Source organism: Terrapene carolina, unplaced genomic scaffold (genome assembly GCF_002925995.2).
Source record: "Terrapene carolina triunguis isolate 2854851 unplaced genomic scaffold, T_m_triunguis-2.0 Scaffold141, whole genome shotgun sequence".
Classification (NCBI taxonomy): domain Eukaryota; kingdom Metazoa; phylum Chordata; order Testudines; family Emydidae; genus Terrapene; species Terrapene triunguis.
Genome location: NW_020664492.1, coordinates 1,549,877 through 1,567,789, shown reverse-complemented (window position 1 = coordinate 1,567,789; position 17,913 = coordinate 1,549,877). Strand labels below are relative to the sequence as shown.

General features: G+C 38.1%; 1 protein-coding gene across 1 annotated transcript in view; it reads left to right on the top strand.

The window, feature by feature from the left end:
- LOC112112901 (sacsin) overlaps nt 1-17,678 on the top strand; it is a 104,913-nt gene extending 87,235 nt beyond the window's left edge. Inside the window, exon 9 of the mRNA XM_026653536.2 lies at nt 4,536-17,678. Coding sequence (XP_026509321.1) covers nt 4,536-16,096 — 11,561 coding nt within the window. The 3' untranslated portion in view covers nt 16,097-17,678. The remainder of the gene's footprint in view (nt 1-4,535) is intronic.
- The last annotated feature ends 235 nt before the right edge of the window (nt 17,679-17,913 follow it).

Here is a 17,913-nt window from a genome sequence, read left to right as displayed (position 1 = left end):
GTGTGTCCCCACTAAGCGCATTAAGTTGTCAGAGTGCATCCACAGTACCGTGGCTAGCATCAACTTTCAGAGCGTTGCACTGTGGGTAGCTATCCCACAGTTCCCGCAGTCTCCACTGCCCAATGGAATTCTGAGTTGAGCTCCCAATGCATGATGGGGCAAAAACATTGTCGCAGGTGGTTTTGGGTACGTGTCGTCAGTTGCTCCTCCCTCCGTGAAAGCAACGGCAGACAATCGTTCCGCGCCTTTTTTCTGTGCAGACGCCATACCATGGCAAGCGTGCAACCCGCTCAGCTCAGCTCACCAACACCGCTGCTGTTGTGTCCTGGGTGCTGCTGTCAGCAGATGGTGTAGTAGGACTGCTAACCGTCGTCATACACCGCTTCTTCTGCAACTCTGCTCTGCTGCTCTTGTCTCAATAGCGAATTTCTCCATGTTGTCTGTCATGTGCTCCTGGGAGCATGTGTTCTTCCTTGGGAAATGTGCGCGGTGCTAACAGTCGTCCTCCACCGCTTCCGCTGCAACTCTGCTCTCCTGCTCTCCTGGTGCCATGAATCCACCTTGCAGGTCCTCTCATCATTCTGTATAAATATCTATTCTCATGGCATCCGTCGTCATCCACCGCTTCCTGCTCTCCTGCAGACGCCATATCACGGCAAGCATGGAGCCCGCTCAGCTCACCGCTGCTGTTGTGAGCATTGTAAACACCTCACACATTATCCTGCAGTATGTGCAGAACCTGCAAAAGCAGGCGAGGAGGCGACAACAGTGCGATCATGATAGTGATGAGGACATGGACACAGATTTCTCTCAAAGCACGGGCCCTGGCAATTTGGACATCATGGTGGTAATGGGTCAGGTTCCTGCCATGGAACGCCGATTCTGGGCCCGGGAAACAAGCACAGACTGGTGGGAACGCATAGTGTTGCAGGTCTGGGATCATTCCCAGTGGCTGCTAAACTTTCGCATGCATAAGGGCACTTTCATGTAACTTTGTGACTTGCCTAGACGCTGTGATACAATCCACCATTAGTGTCCAAACACTGGTAACCAGAGCTTAGCATTTTTGCATTGCTCTTTAACCACAAATCACAGATTCAGGATGCAACCAGCTCCCACAGTGGTAGCTGCACTTTCTGGCTGAAGGTACCGATCCAGCATTCCCTCGCTATCATAGATCTATTCAGGGAGAAATGGCTCACCTCTGGCCTCTAGGTTGTGAAGAGCAAAGCAAGCCATAGTAATGCAGACAGCATTAATTATACTGGCATCTAAATGGGTTTGCAAACACCTCCAACATGATTTTAATCTGCCAAAAGCACATTCAATAACCATTCTACAGCTGCGTTGAGTGTAATTAAACCTTTATTTGCTAGGGCCTCGGAAATCAGGATATGGTTTCATAAGCCAAGTTAAAAGAGGGTATGTGGGGGTCCCACAGAATAACAGTGTGGACAGTAACATCATTTATGTCAGTGTCATTTAGTAGGAATAGTGTCCCAGCCTGTCCAAGAATGTAGACTGCCGAGCGCTGAAAAATTCCGGCATTGTGAACTTTTCCTGTACAGCCCACGTTGACATTCATAAATCTGTGGTCCACTAGTTCCTGCATAAAAATGTAGTAATACCCTTTGTGGTTTATATATTCATGTGCTCCTTGAGAAGAGCATACTATGGGCACGAGTCCCATCACTAGCAGTGTCACAGTTACGAAACCCCACTCTCTCAAAGCCATCAGTTACCTCTAGAATATCTTTAATGTCTGCCACCTTGGGGTAAACCTCATGCCTGATTGTGTCAGTTACCTTTGCCACCACTTTACCCATAGTCAGCTTTCCAACCCCAAACCGGTTGGCAATAGACCTGCAGCAGTCTGGGGTAGCTAGCTTCCACACAGTTATAACAGTCTGCTTCTGGACTGGCCAGGGTGACTTTGTGTATCTCTTTATGCTCGAGGGTGTGTCCGGGGAAGGGGGAGTTAAGAAGCTCACAAAGCTCCAGAAATGTTGCTTTCCTTATGCAAAAGTTCTGGATCTGCTGCTGGTCATCCCAGCTCTGCATGACTATCTGGTCCCACCAGTCGGTGCTTGTGGCCATACACTGGAAGCAGTGCTCTACGTAGGGGCCATCAGTGGCTATGCCAATTATACCGAGCAGCATCTGCCATTGCGAGTCTGTGATGCCAGGGTACTCCTCCTGCAGCTCCATCAGGAAATCAGTGAGGTACCTTTGGTGGGACCGAAAACATTGCCAAAATGTCCACCAGCACCTTATGGATGTTCTGCCAGCTTCCTGACACATGCATGAAAATGCAAACAAGAGGAGTTCATCCAAAGATGCCTCTTCCTTGTTGCTGGCTCTGGTAGCTGGGAGTACACAGAACAAAAAGATTGCTCGGCAGGATTTGTTGGCAGACAGTTCAAATTTCCTGTAATGTGCAGGGTGAGCAGCAGAGTTTTCCCACAGTGCGACACATTCCTAGGGCTAGAATCAGCATTGTGGGGGGCAGTGTGCTAGGAGCTCTGGGATATGGTTACCTTGACTCGGATCTGTACTTTGACTCAGAGTGTGGATGCCAGAGCCCTAGGTTCGAGCATCAGTCAGAAAATTCTTAACCTAGGGTTACAATGCAATGTAGACGCTCAAGCCCAGGGTTCCCTAACACAGGTCAGCTGACTTGAGTCTCGCTATGCATACATTGCTTTGTAGAGCCTGTGTAAACTTGAAAGCTTGTCTTTCTCACAACAGAAATTGGTCTAATAAAAAACATTACCTCACCCACTTTGTACTTTCTGTAGTTATAAGTAACACATAAGATTGATGAAATGGAAAGAAGTGAACAAATTTTTTTCTTATGTTTGTGCAGATAGTTTCTCCCTTTCCGAGAAAACCCCTATAAACATCAACATTCAAAAGATCTAAATAAGAAACTTTTGAAGGATTTAAAAAATATCTGGATTTACTATGTAAAGGCTGATTTCTATCTGAAACAGAGTTTAAAAAAAGTTTTAAAAATTGTTACTAAACGGCACATTATTTTAAGAAAAATACATGTTATAGTTATTCACCCTAATCTCCTTTTATTTCATGATCACCATCTGCTTAGTCTGCTACAATAATACTTTGTACTTACATAGCACCTTTCATCCAAAGGTCTTAAAGTGCTTTGCAAAGCTAGGAACAGAGAGGCTAGGTGACTAGCCCATGGATACAGAGCAAGTTAGTGGCAGAGCCAGAACTGGAATAAGTGTTGACAGTCTCCTGCTTTAACCATATAAACAAACTGCTAATAGTAATAACAATTAAAATTGCCTATAGGTGAAATTTTCCATGTAACTTGCCACTTCATGTTTCCTTTTTTATGTTCTTTTTCCTTATTTTGGACATATAATGGATATAAAATGACTTTTTGATAAAACCAATATCGATTACTGCATATGAATGTATATTATGTTGGAGAAATACATGATGCATTATGTTTGTATGTAATTATTACAAAATTGTCACACATTTCAGATTTGGTTTTAGAGTATAAGGATTAATGCAGTTTATTATATATATGTGGTAGAAAAGTAAAATGCTTTCATGATAATCTGTTACTGGAGCTTGGTGTTCTATTTTTTGTGCTGTCAAAGCCATGTCCCCACAGCTGTTTTGCTATAATTGGACTACTGCTTTTAGGGAAACAGTTTTGTTAAGTGATTAGAATAGGGGTCTGAAATTCAACATTGGTGGGTTCTCCTATTGGATCTGCCACTGTCTTGCAGTGCCATCATGGGAAATATATTAATTTCCCTGTGCTTCAGTTTACCCATTTGTCCATCTCACAGAAGTGTTGTAGGGTTTAACTATGATCTATTTATTTAGAATACCAATGGATAGTTCAAAATATATTCTTTTCAATAAAGACTGATTCATAGTAGACATTTTTACTCTCTCTGTCTCTCTCATATATTGTTTTAACCCCGGATTCAGCATTTGCTATATAGTAGTTTTGTTGCTACCAAGTTTTTTTTTATTGACTGAAGGTTGACTGAAGCTTAGGCTAGTACCTAGGATGGTCCTGCTGTTTGTTCTAACCACTAGGCTACACTTCACGTTGTTTCTAAACATAAGTAACTATTAATTGAATGGGTAATGCAAAAAAAAAAAACCCCAAAAAATCATTTATCTGAGCCTTTCTGTTTGAGTTTAAGCAAGCAAAAGGGCAATCCCTACATGCGCTGCCGTATTTTATATATTGAAAATGAACTCTACAGCTGTTTTTGAGTGCCCAAAGACTTTGTGCAAAACTAACATACTGATCAGTTGCAATCTGGTAATTGTTTCTTGTACTAATATGTAATGGACTTGATTACAGCTAAGTCAGATGAGACCTTTGAGTTCAGGTCTGAAATCATCTTTGTGAACAAGCATAGAAATTGGGAAGTTTCCTGTCCTGCTTTTTCTGTTTCCTTTATGAAAAAAGTACAGAAAAAAGTATTTCTCCTGTATTGTTTGATTTTCATGGAGTTATTGTTTTATTTTGATTTCAGGAAGACCATGCACTCAACTGCAGCTTCTGAACCCTGAACGATTTGCCCGGCTTATCAAAGAAGTTCTGAATACTGTGTGGCCTGGCAGAGATATGGTGGTACAATGGTATCCAGTTTCAGAAGATAAAAATCACCCATCTATTTCATGGCTTAAGATGGTCTGGAAGAATCTATATATACACTTTTCTGAAGACTTGACTATGTTTGATGACATGCCACTTATCCCGAAGATGCCGCTAGAGGAAGACCAGGTATTAGTGGAACTTATTAGACTTAGGACTCCACCTGCAATTATTTTAGAAGATGAATCTGAGACACAGCTTCCGGGATTTTTAGCTGACATCATTCAAAAACTTGGTGGTGTTGTACTTAAGAAGCTAGATGCCTCTATACAACATCCATTTTTAAAAAAATATGTGCATCCACCATTACCAGGTGCTGTTTTGCAGATAATGGAGAAACTGTCATTGCAAAAACTGTCCAGTCAAGTTTCATCATTACCTCCAACACATAAAGATGCTCTTAGGGGATTCTTAGCTAGTTTAACTGATGCCAGTGAAAAAGAGAGAAGAATTATTCAGGAGCTACTGATATTTAAAAGAATTGAACAATCATCTGATGAAGGGGTCACTGCTTTTACTGGATTAAAAGGTTGTAAAGTGTTGCATCACACTGCCAAACTTCCACCTAGTCTGAGATTTTCTATTCCAATAATTGACAGCAGTGATGAAGCTACCATTCGTTTAGCTAACTTATTAAAAGTAGAACAGTTAAAGAGCACAGATTGTCTAAAGTTTATTATACAGGATATTCAAAATGACTTTTATTCTTATGATGAAACAATACAGATTATGCTCTGGGTTCTTGAAAATCTCACTTTCCTCAAAAATGAGAATACAGATGTGCTAGATTGGCTGACATCACTAAAATTTATTCAGATTTCACAAGGAAAGATAGTGTCGGCCAATGAACTTTTTGATCCTGAGGTAGAAGTACTGCAAAATCTGTTTTATGCTGAGGAGGAAATCTGCTTCCCACCCAGTATTTTTACAGCGTCTTCAGATATTCTTCATTCTCTGAGACAAATAGGTTTAAAAAATGAAAATGGTCTTGAAGAAAAAGATATTATGCGAGTAGCAAATAAAATTGAAAGTTTGCAAGGTGATTCTCGCACAAGCCATGATATACTACTAAGAAAAGCTAGAACTCTGTTAATGATTTTGAACAAAAATCATATGTTGCTGCAGTCAGCTGAAGCAAAATCAATGCTGAAAAAATTAAAATGGATTCCAGCATGTAAGGAAAGACCTCCAAACTATCCAGGATCACTGGTTTGGAAAGGAGACCTTTGTAATTTTTGTTCACCACCAGAAATGTGTAATATAGGTCATGCAATTTTAGTTGGTTCATCAGTTCCCTTTGTGGAAAGTGTCCATTTAAATATAGAAAAAGCACTTGGTATCTCCACCAAACCTGGCATAAAAGCAGTCTTAAAACACTTTAAAGTGGTGGTTGATTGGCACAGTTCTAAAACCTTTAGTGATGAAGACTATTACCAATTTCAGCATATCTTGCTTGAAATTTATGGATTTATGCATGATCACTTAGAAGAAGGTAAAGATGCTTTTAAAGCCTTGAAATTTCCCTGGGTCTGGACTGGTAAAACATTTTGTTCCCTTACCCAGGCAGTAATAAAGTCAGTACCTGATCTTGATCTCCAGCCTTATCTGCATAGTGTGCCAAAAACTATGGCTAAATTCCACCAGTTGTTTAAAAGCTGTGGTTCAATTGAGCAGTTGACACCAGACCATGTTTCCATGGTCATTCAGAAAATATATCTAAAGAGCGAGCAATCTCTCAGTGAAGAGGAGAGTAAACAAAATCTTCACATTATGCTGAATATTATAAGATGGCTATACAGCAGTCAGATTCCAGCAAGTCTGAATACACCTGTGCCTATATATTGTATCAAATGTCCTTTTAAGCTTGTAATGAAACCAATTCATGAATGTTGTTATTGTGATATCAAAATTGATGACTTAAATGATTTGCTTGAAGATTCTGTGGAACCAATAATTCTGGTGCATGAAGACATACCCATGAAAACTGCAGAGTGGTTAAATGTGCCATGCCTCAGTACAAGATTGATTAATCCAGAAAATATGGGATTTGAGCAATCTGGGCAAAGAGAACCTCTCACTGTAAGAATTAAAAACATTTTGGAGGAATACCCTTCTGTTTCAGATATCTTTAAAGAGCTGCTTCAAAATGCCGATGATGCCAATGCAACAGAATGTAATTTCATGATTGACATGAGAAGAAATATGAATATAAGAGAGAATCTTTTGGATCCAGGAATGGCAGCATGTCATGGACCAGCTTTGTGGTCATTCAACAATTCTGAATTTTCTGACTCAGATTTTCTAAATATAACTCGATTAGGTGAGTCTCTAAAAAGAGAAGAAGTTGATAAAGTCGGGAAATTTGGACTAGGGTTCAACTCTGTTTATCACATCACTGATATTCCTATCATTCTGAGCCGAGAATTCATGATAATGTTTGATCCAAACATTAACCATCTCAGTAAACATATTAGAGATAAATCTAATCCTGGGATCAAGATTAACTGGAGTAAGCAACAGAAAAGACTGCGAAAATTTCCTAATCAGTTCAAACCATTTATAGGTGTGTTTGGTTGTCAGCTACCGTTGACTGTGGAGTCTCCTTACAGTTATAAAGGAACACTTTTCAGACTTTCCTTTAGAACTCAGCAGGAGGCTAAAGTGAGTGAAGTCAGCAGTACTTGCTACAATACAGCAGACATTTACTCTCTTGTGGATGAGTTTAGCATTTGTGGTCATAGACTGATAATATTCACTCAGAGTGTAAATTCAATGGTTCTGAAATATTTGAAAGTTGAGGAAGCTGACCCTGGTGTAGCACAAGATACAGTGACTATTAAAAAAAGTCTGTGTTCCTCCAAAGCATTGACTGCACCTGTTGTAAGTGTTTTAAAGGAAGCAGCTAAACTGATGAAGACTTGCAGCAACAGTAATAGAAAGCTTCCCACTGAAACACCAAAATCTTCATGCATCCTACAGATAATAGTAGAAGAATTTCATCATGTATTTAGACGGATCGCTGATTTACAGTCTCCACTTTTCAGAGGTCCAGAAGATGATCCATCTTCTCTCTTCGAAATGGCTAAATCTGGACAGATGAAAAGGCCAGCTGAAGAACTGCCACAAAAAACAGTAGATTCTTCCACTTGGCTCATATGTTCTTGCATGGATACTGGTGATGCTTTAAAATTTTCATTACATGAAAGTGGACAAAGACTAGGTCTTGTCCCCTGTGGTGGAGTAGGAGTACTGCTATCTGAAACTCAGGACCAAAAGTGGATTGTGAAACCTAATTGCAACAGCATTGGGGAAGTATTCTGCTATTTACCTCTACGAATAAAAACAGGTTTACCTGTTCACATCAATGGCTGTTTTGCTGTTACTTCAAATCGAAAAGAGATCTGGAAAACAGACACAAAAGGAAGATGGAACACATTATTCATGAGGCATGTTATTGTAAAAGCCTATTTAGAAGCACTTTGTGTTTTACGTGACATGACAGTCAATGGCGAGCTAGCTGACTACAGTTACTATGCAGTGTGGCCAGATCCTGACTCAGTGCATGATGATTTTTCTGTCATATGTCAAGGAATTTATGAAGATATAGCTCATGCAAAAGGGAAAGAAGGGATCAAAGTGTTCTCTGATGGTTCATCTTGGGTTTCCATGAAGAATGTGAGGTTTTTAGATGATTCAATACTGAAACGTTCAGACATTGGACCTGCAGCCTTTAAGATCTTCCTCAAATACCTTAGAAAAACTGGATCAAAAAATCTTTGTGCTGTGGAGCTTCCGTCTTGGGTAAAGGCAGGGTTTGAAGAAGCAGGATGTAAATATATACTACTAGAGAACACTTTCTCTGAGAGACAGTTCTTTTCGGAAGTCTTTTTTCCTAACATTCAGGAGATTGATGCAGAGCTGCGTGATCCTTTGATGCGTTATGTTCTGAATGAAAAGGTTGAGGAGTTCTCAGGAATTCTTCGTGTTACTCCCTGTATTCCTTGTTCTTTGGATAGACATTCTTTGGTTATACCTTCAAGATTGATCCACCCTGAAGGAAGAGTTGCAAAGCTGTATGATGCTAAAGATGGAAGGTTTCCTTATGGCAGCAGTCAGGATTACCTTAATCCAGTTATCTTGGTTAAACTTGTTCAGTTAGGTATGGCTAAAGATGATGTTTCATGGGAAGACCTAATAGAACGTGCAGAATCAGTAGCCGCAATTAATAGGAATGATCATGTTGCAGCCTGTCTCAGAAGCAGCATTTTATTAAGTCTAATTGATGAAAAACTAAAATGTAGAGATCCTAGAGCTAAAGAATTTGCTGCAAAATGTCAGACAATTCCTTTCCTCCCATTCCTCACAAAACCAGCCGGCTTCTCATTACACTGGAAGGGTAGTGACTTTCAGCCTGAAACAATGTTTTCAGCAACTGACCTTTTCACTGCTGATCATCAAGATATTGTTTGTCTTTTACAACCAGTTCTTAATGAAAATTCCCATTCCTTTAAAGGTTGTGGGGCCATATCATTAGCTGTCAAAGATTTCTTGGGTTTGCTTAAGAAACCAACTGTTAATATGGTCATAAATCAGTTGCAAGAAGTTGCAAAGTCATTTGATGGAATTACATTGTATCAGGAGAATATCACCAATGCTTGTTACAAATACCTCCATGAAGCAATGCTACAAAATGAAACAACAAAAGCAGTGATCATTGAAAAGTTGAAAAATTTTAGTTTCATTCTTGTTGAGAGTGTATATGTTGACCCAACAAAAGTGTGTTTTCATTTGAACTTTGAAGCAACACCATATCTTCATCAATTGCCTAATAAATATAAAAATAGTTTCCGTGAACTATTTGAAAGTGTAGGTGTAAGACATGCTTTTACAGTTGATGATTTTGCCCTAGTTCTTGAGTCTCTAAATCATGAGAGGGGAAGCAAGCAGCTAACTGAAGAGAATTTTCAGCTTTGTAGGAGAATCATTAGTGAAGGAATATGGAGTCTCATTAGAGAGAAGAAGCAAGAATTATGTGAGAAAAAATATGGTGAGATTTTGTTACCAGATACTCATCTAGCACTTTTACCTGCTAAATCTTTGTGTTACAATGACTGTCCTTGGATAAAAGTTAAAGATACAACGGTAAAATACTGTCATGCTGATATCCCTAGAGAAGTTGCAGTAAAGCTTGGTGCAGTACCCAAGCGACATAAAGCTTTAGAAAGATATGCCTCTAATATCTGTTTTACTACTCTTGGGACTGAGTTTGGACAAAAAGAAAAATTGACAAGTAGAATTAAAAGCATTCTTAATGCCTATCCCTCTGAAAAAGAAATGCTGAAAGAGCTCCTTCAGAATGCAGATGATGCAAAAGCTACAGAAATCTGTTTTGTGTTTGATTCTAGACAACATCCAATTGATAGAATATTTGATGAGAAATGGGCACCACTTCAAGGACCAGCACTATGTGTTTACAACAATCAGCCTTTTACAGAGGATGATATAAGAGGAATTCAGAATCTTGGAAAAGGTACTAAAGAAGGAAATCCATGTAAAACTGGACAATATGGTATAGGATTCAATTCTGTGTATCACATTACTGACTGCCCTTCTTTCATATCTGGTAACGATATACTCTGTATCTTTGATCCCCATGCTAGATATGCACCCGGTGCAACTTCAGTGAGTCCTGGACGCATGTTTAGAGATTTAGATGCAGATTTCAGAACGCAATTCTCAGATGTACTCGACCTTTATTTAGGAAATCATTTTAAAATGGATAATTGCACAATGTTTAGGTTTCCACTTCGAAATGCAGAAATGGCAAAAGTGTCAGAAATTTCCCCAGTTCCATGTTCAGATAGAATGGTCCAAAACCTCCTGGATAAGCTGCGCACAGATGGAGCAGAACTTCTAATGTTTTTGAATCACATGGAAAAAATTTCCATTTGTGAAATAGAAAAAACAACTGGAGCACTGAATGTGTTATATTCTGTAAAGGGCAAAATCACTGATGGAGACAGATTAAAACGGAAGCAATTCCATGCATCTGTAATTGACAGCGTAACTAAAAAAAAGCAGTTAAGTGAAATACCTGTGCAACAAATTACTTACACTATGGATACCGAAGACTCTGAAGGGAACCTTACATCTTGGTTAATTTGCAACAGGTCAGGTTTTTCAGCTATGGAAAAGGTATCTAAGAGTGTTATATCAGCTCACAAGAATGAAGACATCACCCTTTTTCCACGTGGAGGAGTAGCTGCTTGCATTACTCACAACTACAAAAAACCACATAGGGCATTTTGTTTCTTACCCTTATCATTAGAAACCGGGTTACCTTTTCATGTGAATGGACATTTTGCTCTAGATTCTGCCAGAAGAAATCTGTGGCGGGATGATAATGGAGTTGGAGTAAGAAGTGACTGGAATAATAGCCTAATGACAGCACTAATAGCACCAGCCTATGTTGAACTACTGATTCAACTGAAAAAACGTTACTTTCCAGGCACTGATCCTACAGTATCAGTATTGCAAAACACGCCTGTTCATGTTGTGAAAGACACTTTGAAAAAGTTTTTGTCTTTCTTCCCAGTTAACAGACTTGATCTACAGCCAGATTGGTATTGCTTAGTGAAAGCAGTTTACAGCTGCATTCATGAAGATTTGAAACGCCTTTTACCTGTTGTGCGGGCTCCAAATATTGATGGCTCTGATTTACATTCTGCAGTTATCATTACTTGGGTTAACATGTCTACCTCGAACAAAGGTAGGCCATTCTTTGACAATTTGCTACAAGATGAGTTGCACCACCTCAAAAATGTAGAGTACATCACAACACGCAAGACAGTGGCAGAAAATGTTTATAGACTCAAACACCTACTTCTAGAAATTGGATTCAATTTGGTATATAACTGTGATGAAACTGCAAATCTTTACCATTGTCTTGTAGATGCAGATATTCCTGTCAGCTATGTGACTCCTGCTGATGTCCGCTTTTTTTTGATGACCTTTTCTTCTCCAGACTCTAATTGCCACATTGGAAAGTTGCCTTGTCGTCTTCAACAGACAAATCTGAAACTCTTTCACAGTCTAAAACTTCTGGTTGACTATTGCTTTAAGGATGCTGAAGAAAATGAAGTCCAAATTGAGGGATTGCCACTACTTATTACACTTGACAATGTCTTGCAAGTTTTTGATTCAAAGCGACCGAGGTTCTTAACAACATATCATGAACTGATTCCATCTCGCAAGGATCTGTTTATGAACACTCTGTATTTGAGATACAGTAATATTTTACTTACCTGTGATGTAGCAAAAGCTTTCAATATCACAAGTTTTGCTGATTTGTTATCATCCGTGTTGCCTAGAGAATATAAAACCAGAAGTTGTGTGCGATGGAAAGAAAATTTTGCAAGTGAATCTTGGCTTAAAAATGCATGGCATTTTATCAGTGAATCTGTAAATGTTAAGGAAGACCAAGAAGATATGAAACCAAAATTTGATGATATTGTTGATACTTTGAAGGATTGGGCTTTGCTTCCAGGTACAAAGTTTACTGTCTCAGTCAATCAGCTTGTAGTGCCAGAGTGTGATGTCTTGCTGCCCCTCAGCTTAATGCATATAGCTGTTTTCCCAAATGCTCAGAGTGATAAAGTTTTCCATGCTTTAATGAAAACTGGTTGTATTCAGCTTGCATTGAACAAAATATGCTCCAAAGATAATGTTTTAGTGTCTCTGTTGTCAGGATATACAGCAAATATAGATAATCCGTCAAGCATTCTGAAAGCCATACATTATATGGTCCAGACCTCGACATTTAAGACTGAAAAATTAGCAGAAAGTGATTTTGAGGCCCTCCTAATGTACTTCAGTTGCAATTTAAGTAATTTGATGTTACAGGATGACATCAAAATTTTAAAGTCTCTCCCATGCTATAAATCCATTAGTGGTCGATACATCAGTATTTCAAAATGTGGAACATGTTACATACTCACAAAAAGTATTCCTTCAGTTGAAGTGGATAGGTGGACACAGTCAACTTCATCTGCCTTTCTTGAAGAAAAAATTAACTTGAAAGACTTGTATACTGTGCTTGGTTGTGTCCCTGTAGATGATCTTGAAGTGTATTTGAAGCATCTTTTACCAAAGATTGAAAGTCTGTCTTATGATGCAAAGGTAGAGCACCTGATCTACTTAAAGAACAGACTCTCTGGCATTGAGGAAGCTTCAGAAATAAAGGAACAGCTGTTTGAAAAGCTGGAAAGCTTTTTGATAATTCATGATGCAAGCAATAGACTAAAACCTGCAAAACATTTTTATGACAGAACTGTAAAAGTCTTTGAAGTTATGCTTCCTGAAAAATTGTTCATACCTCAAGATTTTTTTAAGAGACTGGAACAACTCACAAAACCGAAGAATCAAGGGGCATTCCTTACATCATGGGTAACATTCCTGCGGAATATAGGACTAAAATACATTATTTCCCAGCAACAGTTACTACAGTTTGCTAAGGAGATCAGTATGAGAGCTAACACAGAAAGCTGGTCTAAGGAAACACTGCAAAGTACAGTTGATGTCCTCCTTCATCACATATTCCAGGAAAGAACTGATTTATTATTGGGAAACTTCCTAAAAGAATTATCTTTAATTCCTTTTTTGTGTCCCGAGCGTGCTCCTGCTGAAATTGTCAGATTTCATCCTCAGTATCAAGAGATTAATGGAACACTCCCTCTTATAAGATTCAATGGAGCACAAGTAAACCCTAAATTCAAACAGATGGATGTGTTACAATTGCTATGGACTTCGTGTCCTATTCTTCCTGAAAAAGCAACACCTTTAAGTATCAAGGAACAGGAAGGAAGCAGTCTTGGTCCACAAGAACAGCTTGAGCAGGTTTTAACTACGCTTAATGTTAACTTGGATCCTCCTCTGGACAAAGTTATCAATAACTGCAGAAATATATGCAATATAACAACTTTAGATGAGGACATGGTGAAAACCAGAGCTAAAGTACTAAGGAGTATCTATGAATTTCTCAGTACAGAGAAAAGGGAATTCCGCTTTCAGCTTCGAGGGGTTGCTTTTGTGATGGTGGAAGAAGGTTGGAAGCTCCTGAAGCCTGAGGAGGTAGTAATAAATCTTGAGTATGAATCTGATTTTAAACCTTACCTTTACAAACTTCCTTTAGAACTTGGCACCTTCCACCAGTTATTTAAACACTTAGGTACTGAAGATGTTATTTCAACAAAGCAGTATGTTGAGGTTCTAAGTCGCATATTCAAGAACTCTGAAGGAAAACAATTGGATCCTAATGAAATGCGCACAGTTAAAAGAGTTGTTTCTGGTCTGTTTAAAAGTCTGCAAAATGATTCTGTTAAGGTTAGAAATGACCTTGAGAATGTGAGAGATCTGGCCCTTTACCTTCCCAGTCAAGATGGTAGATTGGTAAAATCAAGTATCTTAGTTTTTGATGATGCTCCACATTACAAAAGTAGAATACAGGGTAACATTGGTGTGCAGATGCTTGTTGATCTTAGCCAGTGTTATTTAGGAAAAGACCATGGTTTTCACACTAAGCTGGTAATGCTGTTTCCTCAGAAACTGAGACCTCGCCTACTTAGCAGTATTCTTGAAGAACTGTTAGATGAAGAGTCTCCCAAAACATGTCAGTTTGGAGCATTATGTTCTCTACAGGGAAGATTGCAATTACTATTATCTTCTGAACAGTTTATCACAGGACTCATTAGAATTATGAAGCATGAAAATGACAATGCTTTCCTAGCCAATGAAGAAAAGGCCATAAGACTGTGCAAAGCCTTGCGAGAAGGCTTGAAAGTTTCCTGTTTTGAGAAGTTGCAAACAACATTAAGGGTTAAAGGTTTTACTCCTATTCCCCACAGTAAAAGTGAAACATTTGCTTTTTTAAAGAGATTTGGGAATGCAGTAATACTGCTTTATATACAGCACTCTGACAGCAAAGACATAAATTTCCTCTTAGCATTAGCAATGACCCTGAAATCTGCAACTGACAATCTAATTTCTGATACCTCATATTTAATTGCCATGTTGGGTTGCAATGATATTTACAGAATTAGCGAGAAGCTTGATAGTTTAGGAGTGAAGTATGACTCCTCAGAACCATCAAAACTTGAATTACCTATGCCTGGAACTCCTATACCAGCTGAAATTCATTACACTCTCCTTATGGATCCAATGAATGTTTTTTATCCAGGTGAATATGTTGGTTACCTTGTTGATGCTGAAGGTGGTGATATATATGGATCATACCAACCAACATATACATATGCAATCATTGTACAAGAAGTAGAAAGGGAAGATGATGAAAATTCCAGTTTTCTAGGCAAGATTTATCAGATCGATATTGGATATAGTGAGTATAAAATAGTGAGCTCTCTTGATTTATACAAGTTTTCAAGACCCGATGAAAGTTCTCAGAGTAGGGACAGTGCGCCATCTACCCCAACTAGTCCTACAGAATTTCCAGCACATGGACCTAGGACAGTTCCTCCTCTTTTCTCTGGTAGAGAGAGCCACAAAACAACGTCTTCAAAACATCACTCTCCCAAAAAGATTAAGCTGAATTCTTTGCCAGAAATATTAAGAGAAGTGACATCAGTGCTTGAACAGGCTTGGAAACTTCCAGAATCTGAAAGGAAAAAGATTATTAGAAGGCTATATCTTAAGTGGCATCCAGATAAAAATTCAGAGAATCTTGATATAGCCAATGAAGTTTTCAAACATTTACAGAATGAGATTAACAGACTAGAAAAACAGGCCTTTATAGATCAAAATACAGACAGAGCATCAAGACGAACATTTTCATCCTCAGCTTCTCGATTTCAGTCAGACAAATTTTCATTTCAAAGATTTTATACTTCATGGAATCAAGAAGCAACGAGCCATAAATCTGAAAGGCAACAGTATAAAGAAAAGTGTCCATCTTCCACAGGGCCATCTTACTCTGCGCGTTTCTTTGTACCACCCACATTCAAGTCTGTTGGTAATCCTGTGGAAGCACGTAGATGGCTTAGGCAAGCTCGAGCAAACTTTTCAGCTGCAAGAAACGACCTACATAAAAATGCTAATGAATGGGTGTGCTTCAAATGCTATCTCTCCACAAAGTTAGCCTTGATTGCAGCTGACTACGCAGTAAGGGGTAAATCAGATAAAGATGTAAAACCAACTGCACTTGCACAAAAAATAGAGGAATATAGTCAACAACTTGAAGGACTTACAAATGATGTTCAAACACTGGAAGCTTATGGAGTAGATAGCTTAAAAACTCGATATCCTGATTTGCTTCCCTTTCCACAGATTCCAAATGACAGGTTCACTTCTGAAGTTGCCATGAGAGTGATGGAGTGTACTGCTTGTATCATAATAAAACTTGAAAACTTTATACAACAAAAAGTGTGAGAGATTTGAAAGTTAGAAAATTGTACTCTCAAGAACTAGATATTTAATGTGATGTGATACAACTGTAATTTACATGTGCAGATTACTGTATTTCTGAGAGGTTACACGTACCAAACAATTTAGAAATACAATGCACATATTTGGATGGTACTGAAGTATTTAGAATTGAAATTAATGTAAGCAGGCCTTTTTTTTTCACTGAGTTTATTGTATAAGCAAACTGTAAAACGTGAATATTTAAAAATTTGCAGGGAGATTGTGCTGCAAAAAGTAGCTGTCTGTACAGTAAATTGGTTAAAATTGAACTGCACTTTATGTAACCAAAGCTTAGCGGTATGTTAGATAAAGCTTGTATATAAACTTAGATTTTATTTCATTTCATATTATGCTTCCAAAAACGTGGTGTCATCTTTTTAATATACTGATCAGACTGGACAAATTACTAAATGAAAATCATAAAATAACTTTGGAGAGGAGTCACTCCAGAACATTTCTTTATTCTTTTATCTTCCATGGACATCGATGTCTCTCATAGTAGTATTCTTATCAGCTGGATCTGATTATCAGTTTGCTGCAGTATTACATCCTCACGTTTAAAGGATAATACAGTACCTTTGAAATGGTACAGTATTTTAATCCTGATAAATATTACTTGACTTAACATACAACATCATGTAGTGCATTGAATGCATTTACTTAATTGTAATATAATTAGGTATTTAATTTACATTTTCTGTTTAAGAGCCTGTCATTGTTTATTTAATGAAAACTGCATGTGGATAACCTAGGATAGGTGACCATTAATGTACAGAGTTTTATGAAGGGTTTTTGAAAACCATACACCAAAACTGATTTCTCAAATGTTTAAATGCTTGAGTTTCATGTTTCTGTGTGTGTGTGTGTGTGTGTGTATATATATATATATATGTATATTTTCCACAAACAAACATTGGAAATATAGTACAACTTGGTAATCCATTATTTGGTATATAGCAGGCAATATCTTTTGTTACATGTCAGAAGGTGCTGCAATATAATGTTCCTTTTATTTTGTCTTTCACCATGCCACCAGAGATGTTTGATTTTTAGTTCACTTTCTTTTATAATTTGTAATACTTCTGGTAATGTCATGTAATGTACTCAACATTAGATATTTGTAAGGAATTATGGGAATTTGTAAATAGGATTTTTGTTTGTTTGTTTTTTGTTCCAAATCTGCCACATTAAACATAAATATTCATCGTTTCCAAATGACACAGTTGTCATAACTGTTTACTTGCTACCAACTGTTTAATTTCACTTGCAGAATGTAAAGGCAAGCAGATAATAACATGAGTTTACAAGGGTGCTGTGCGTGCAGCAGCATGGTAATCCAAAAGAGGAAATGCTGACAAAGGCTTTTTCAGTTTCATGCACATAAATAAGGGCTTGTTATGTTCAGAAATCTCACAAGTAATTATTGGTAATAGGAAGAAATTACGCTGTTTGGAAAACTGTATTGCTTCTGGTTGTGAAGCCATGTGATTATTTCTGCTGTTATATTAAGTGCCATAACTTTAATAAAGAAAAATGCAAACACATACTTCAATCTAGTGTGTCTTGGATTTATAAATTAGCCCAGTTTTAACCAACAATTTCAAGCTTACTTTTAGCTAAATATATAATCACTCCATTTTGGTTCATTCTAAACAATTGTACAGTTTCCATCAGCATATTAAAAAGAAAATTATGCAGATGAATGCTTTTTTACTTGTAAAGGCTCATATGCCACTTTCGCAGTTCATTGAAAAACATGTAATTTTTGATGATTTTGTGAA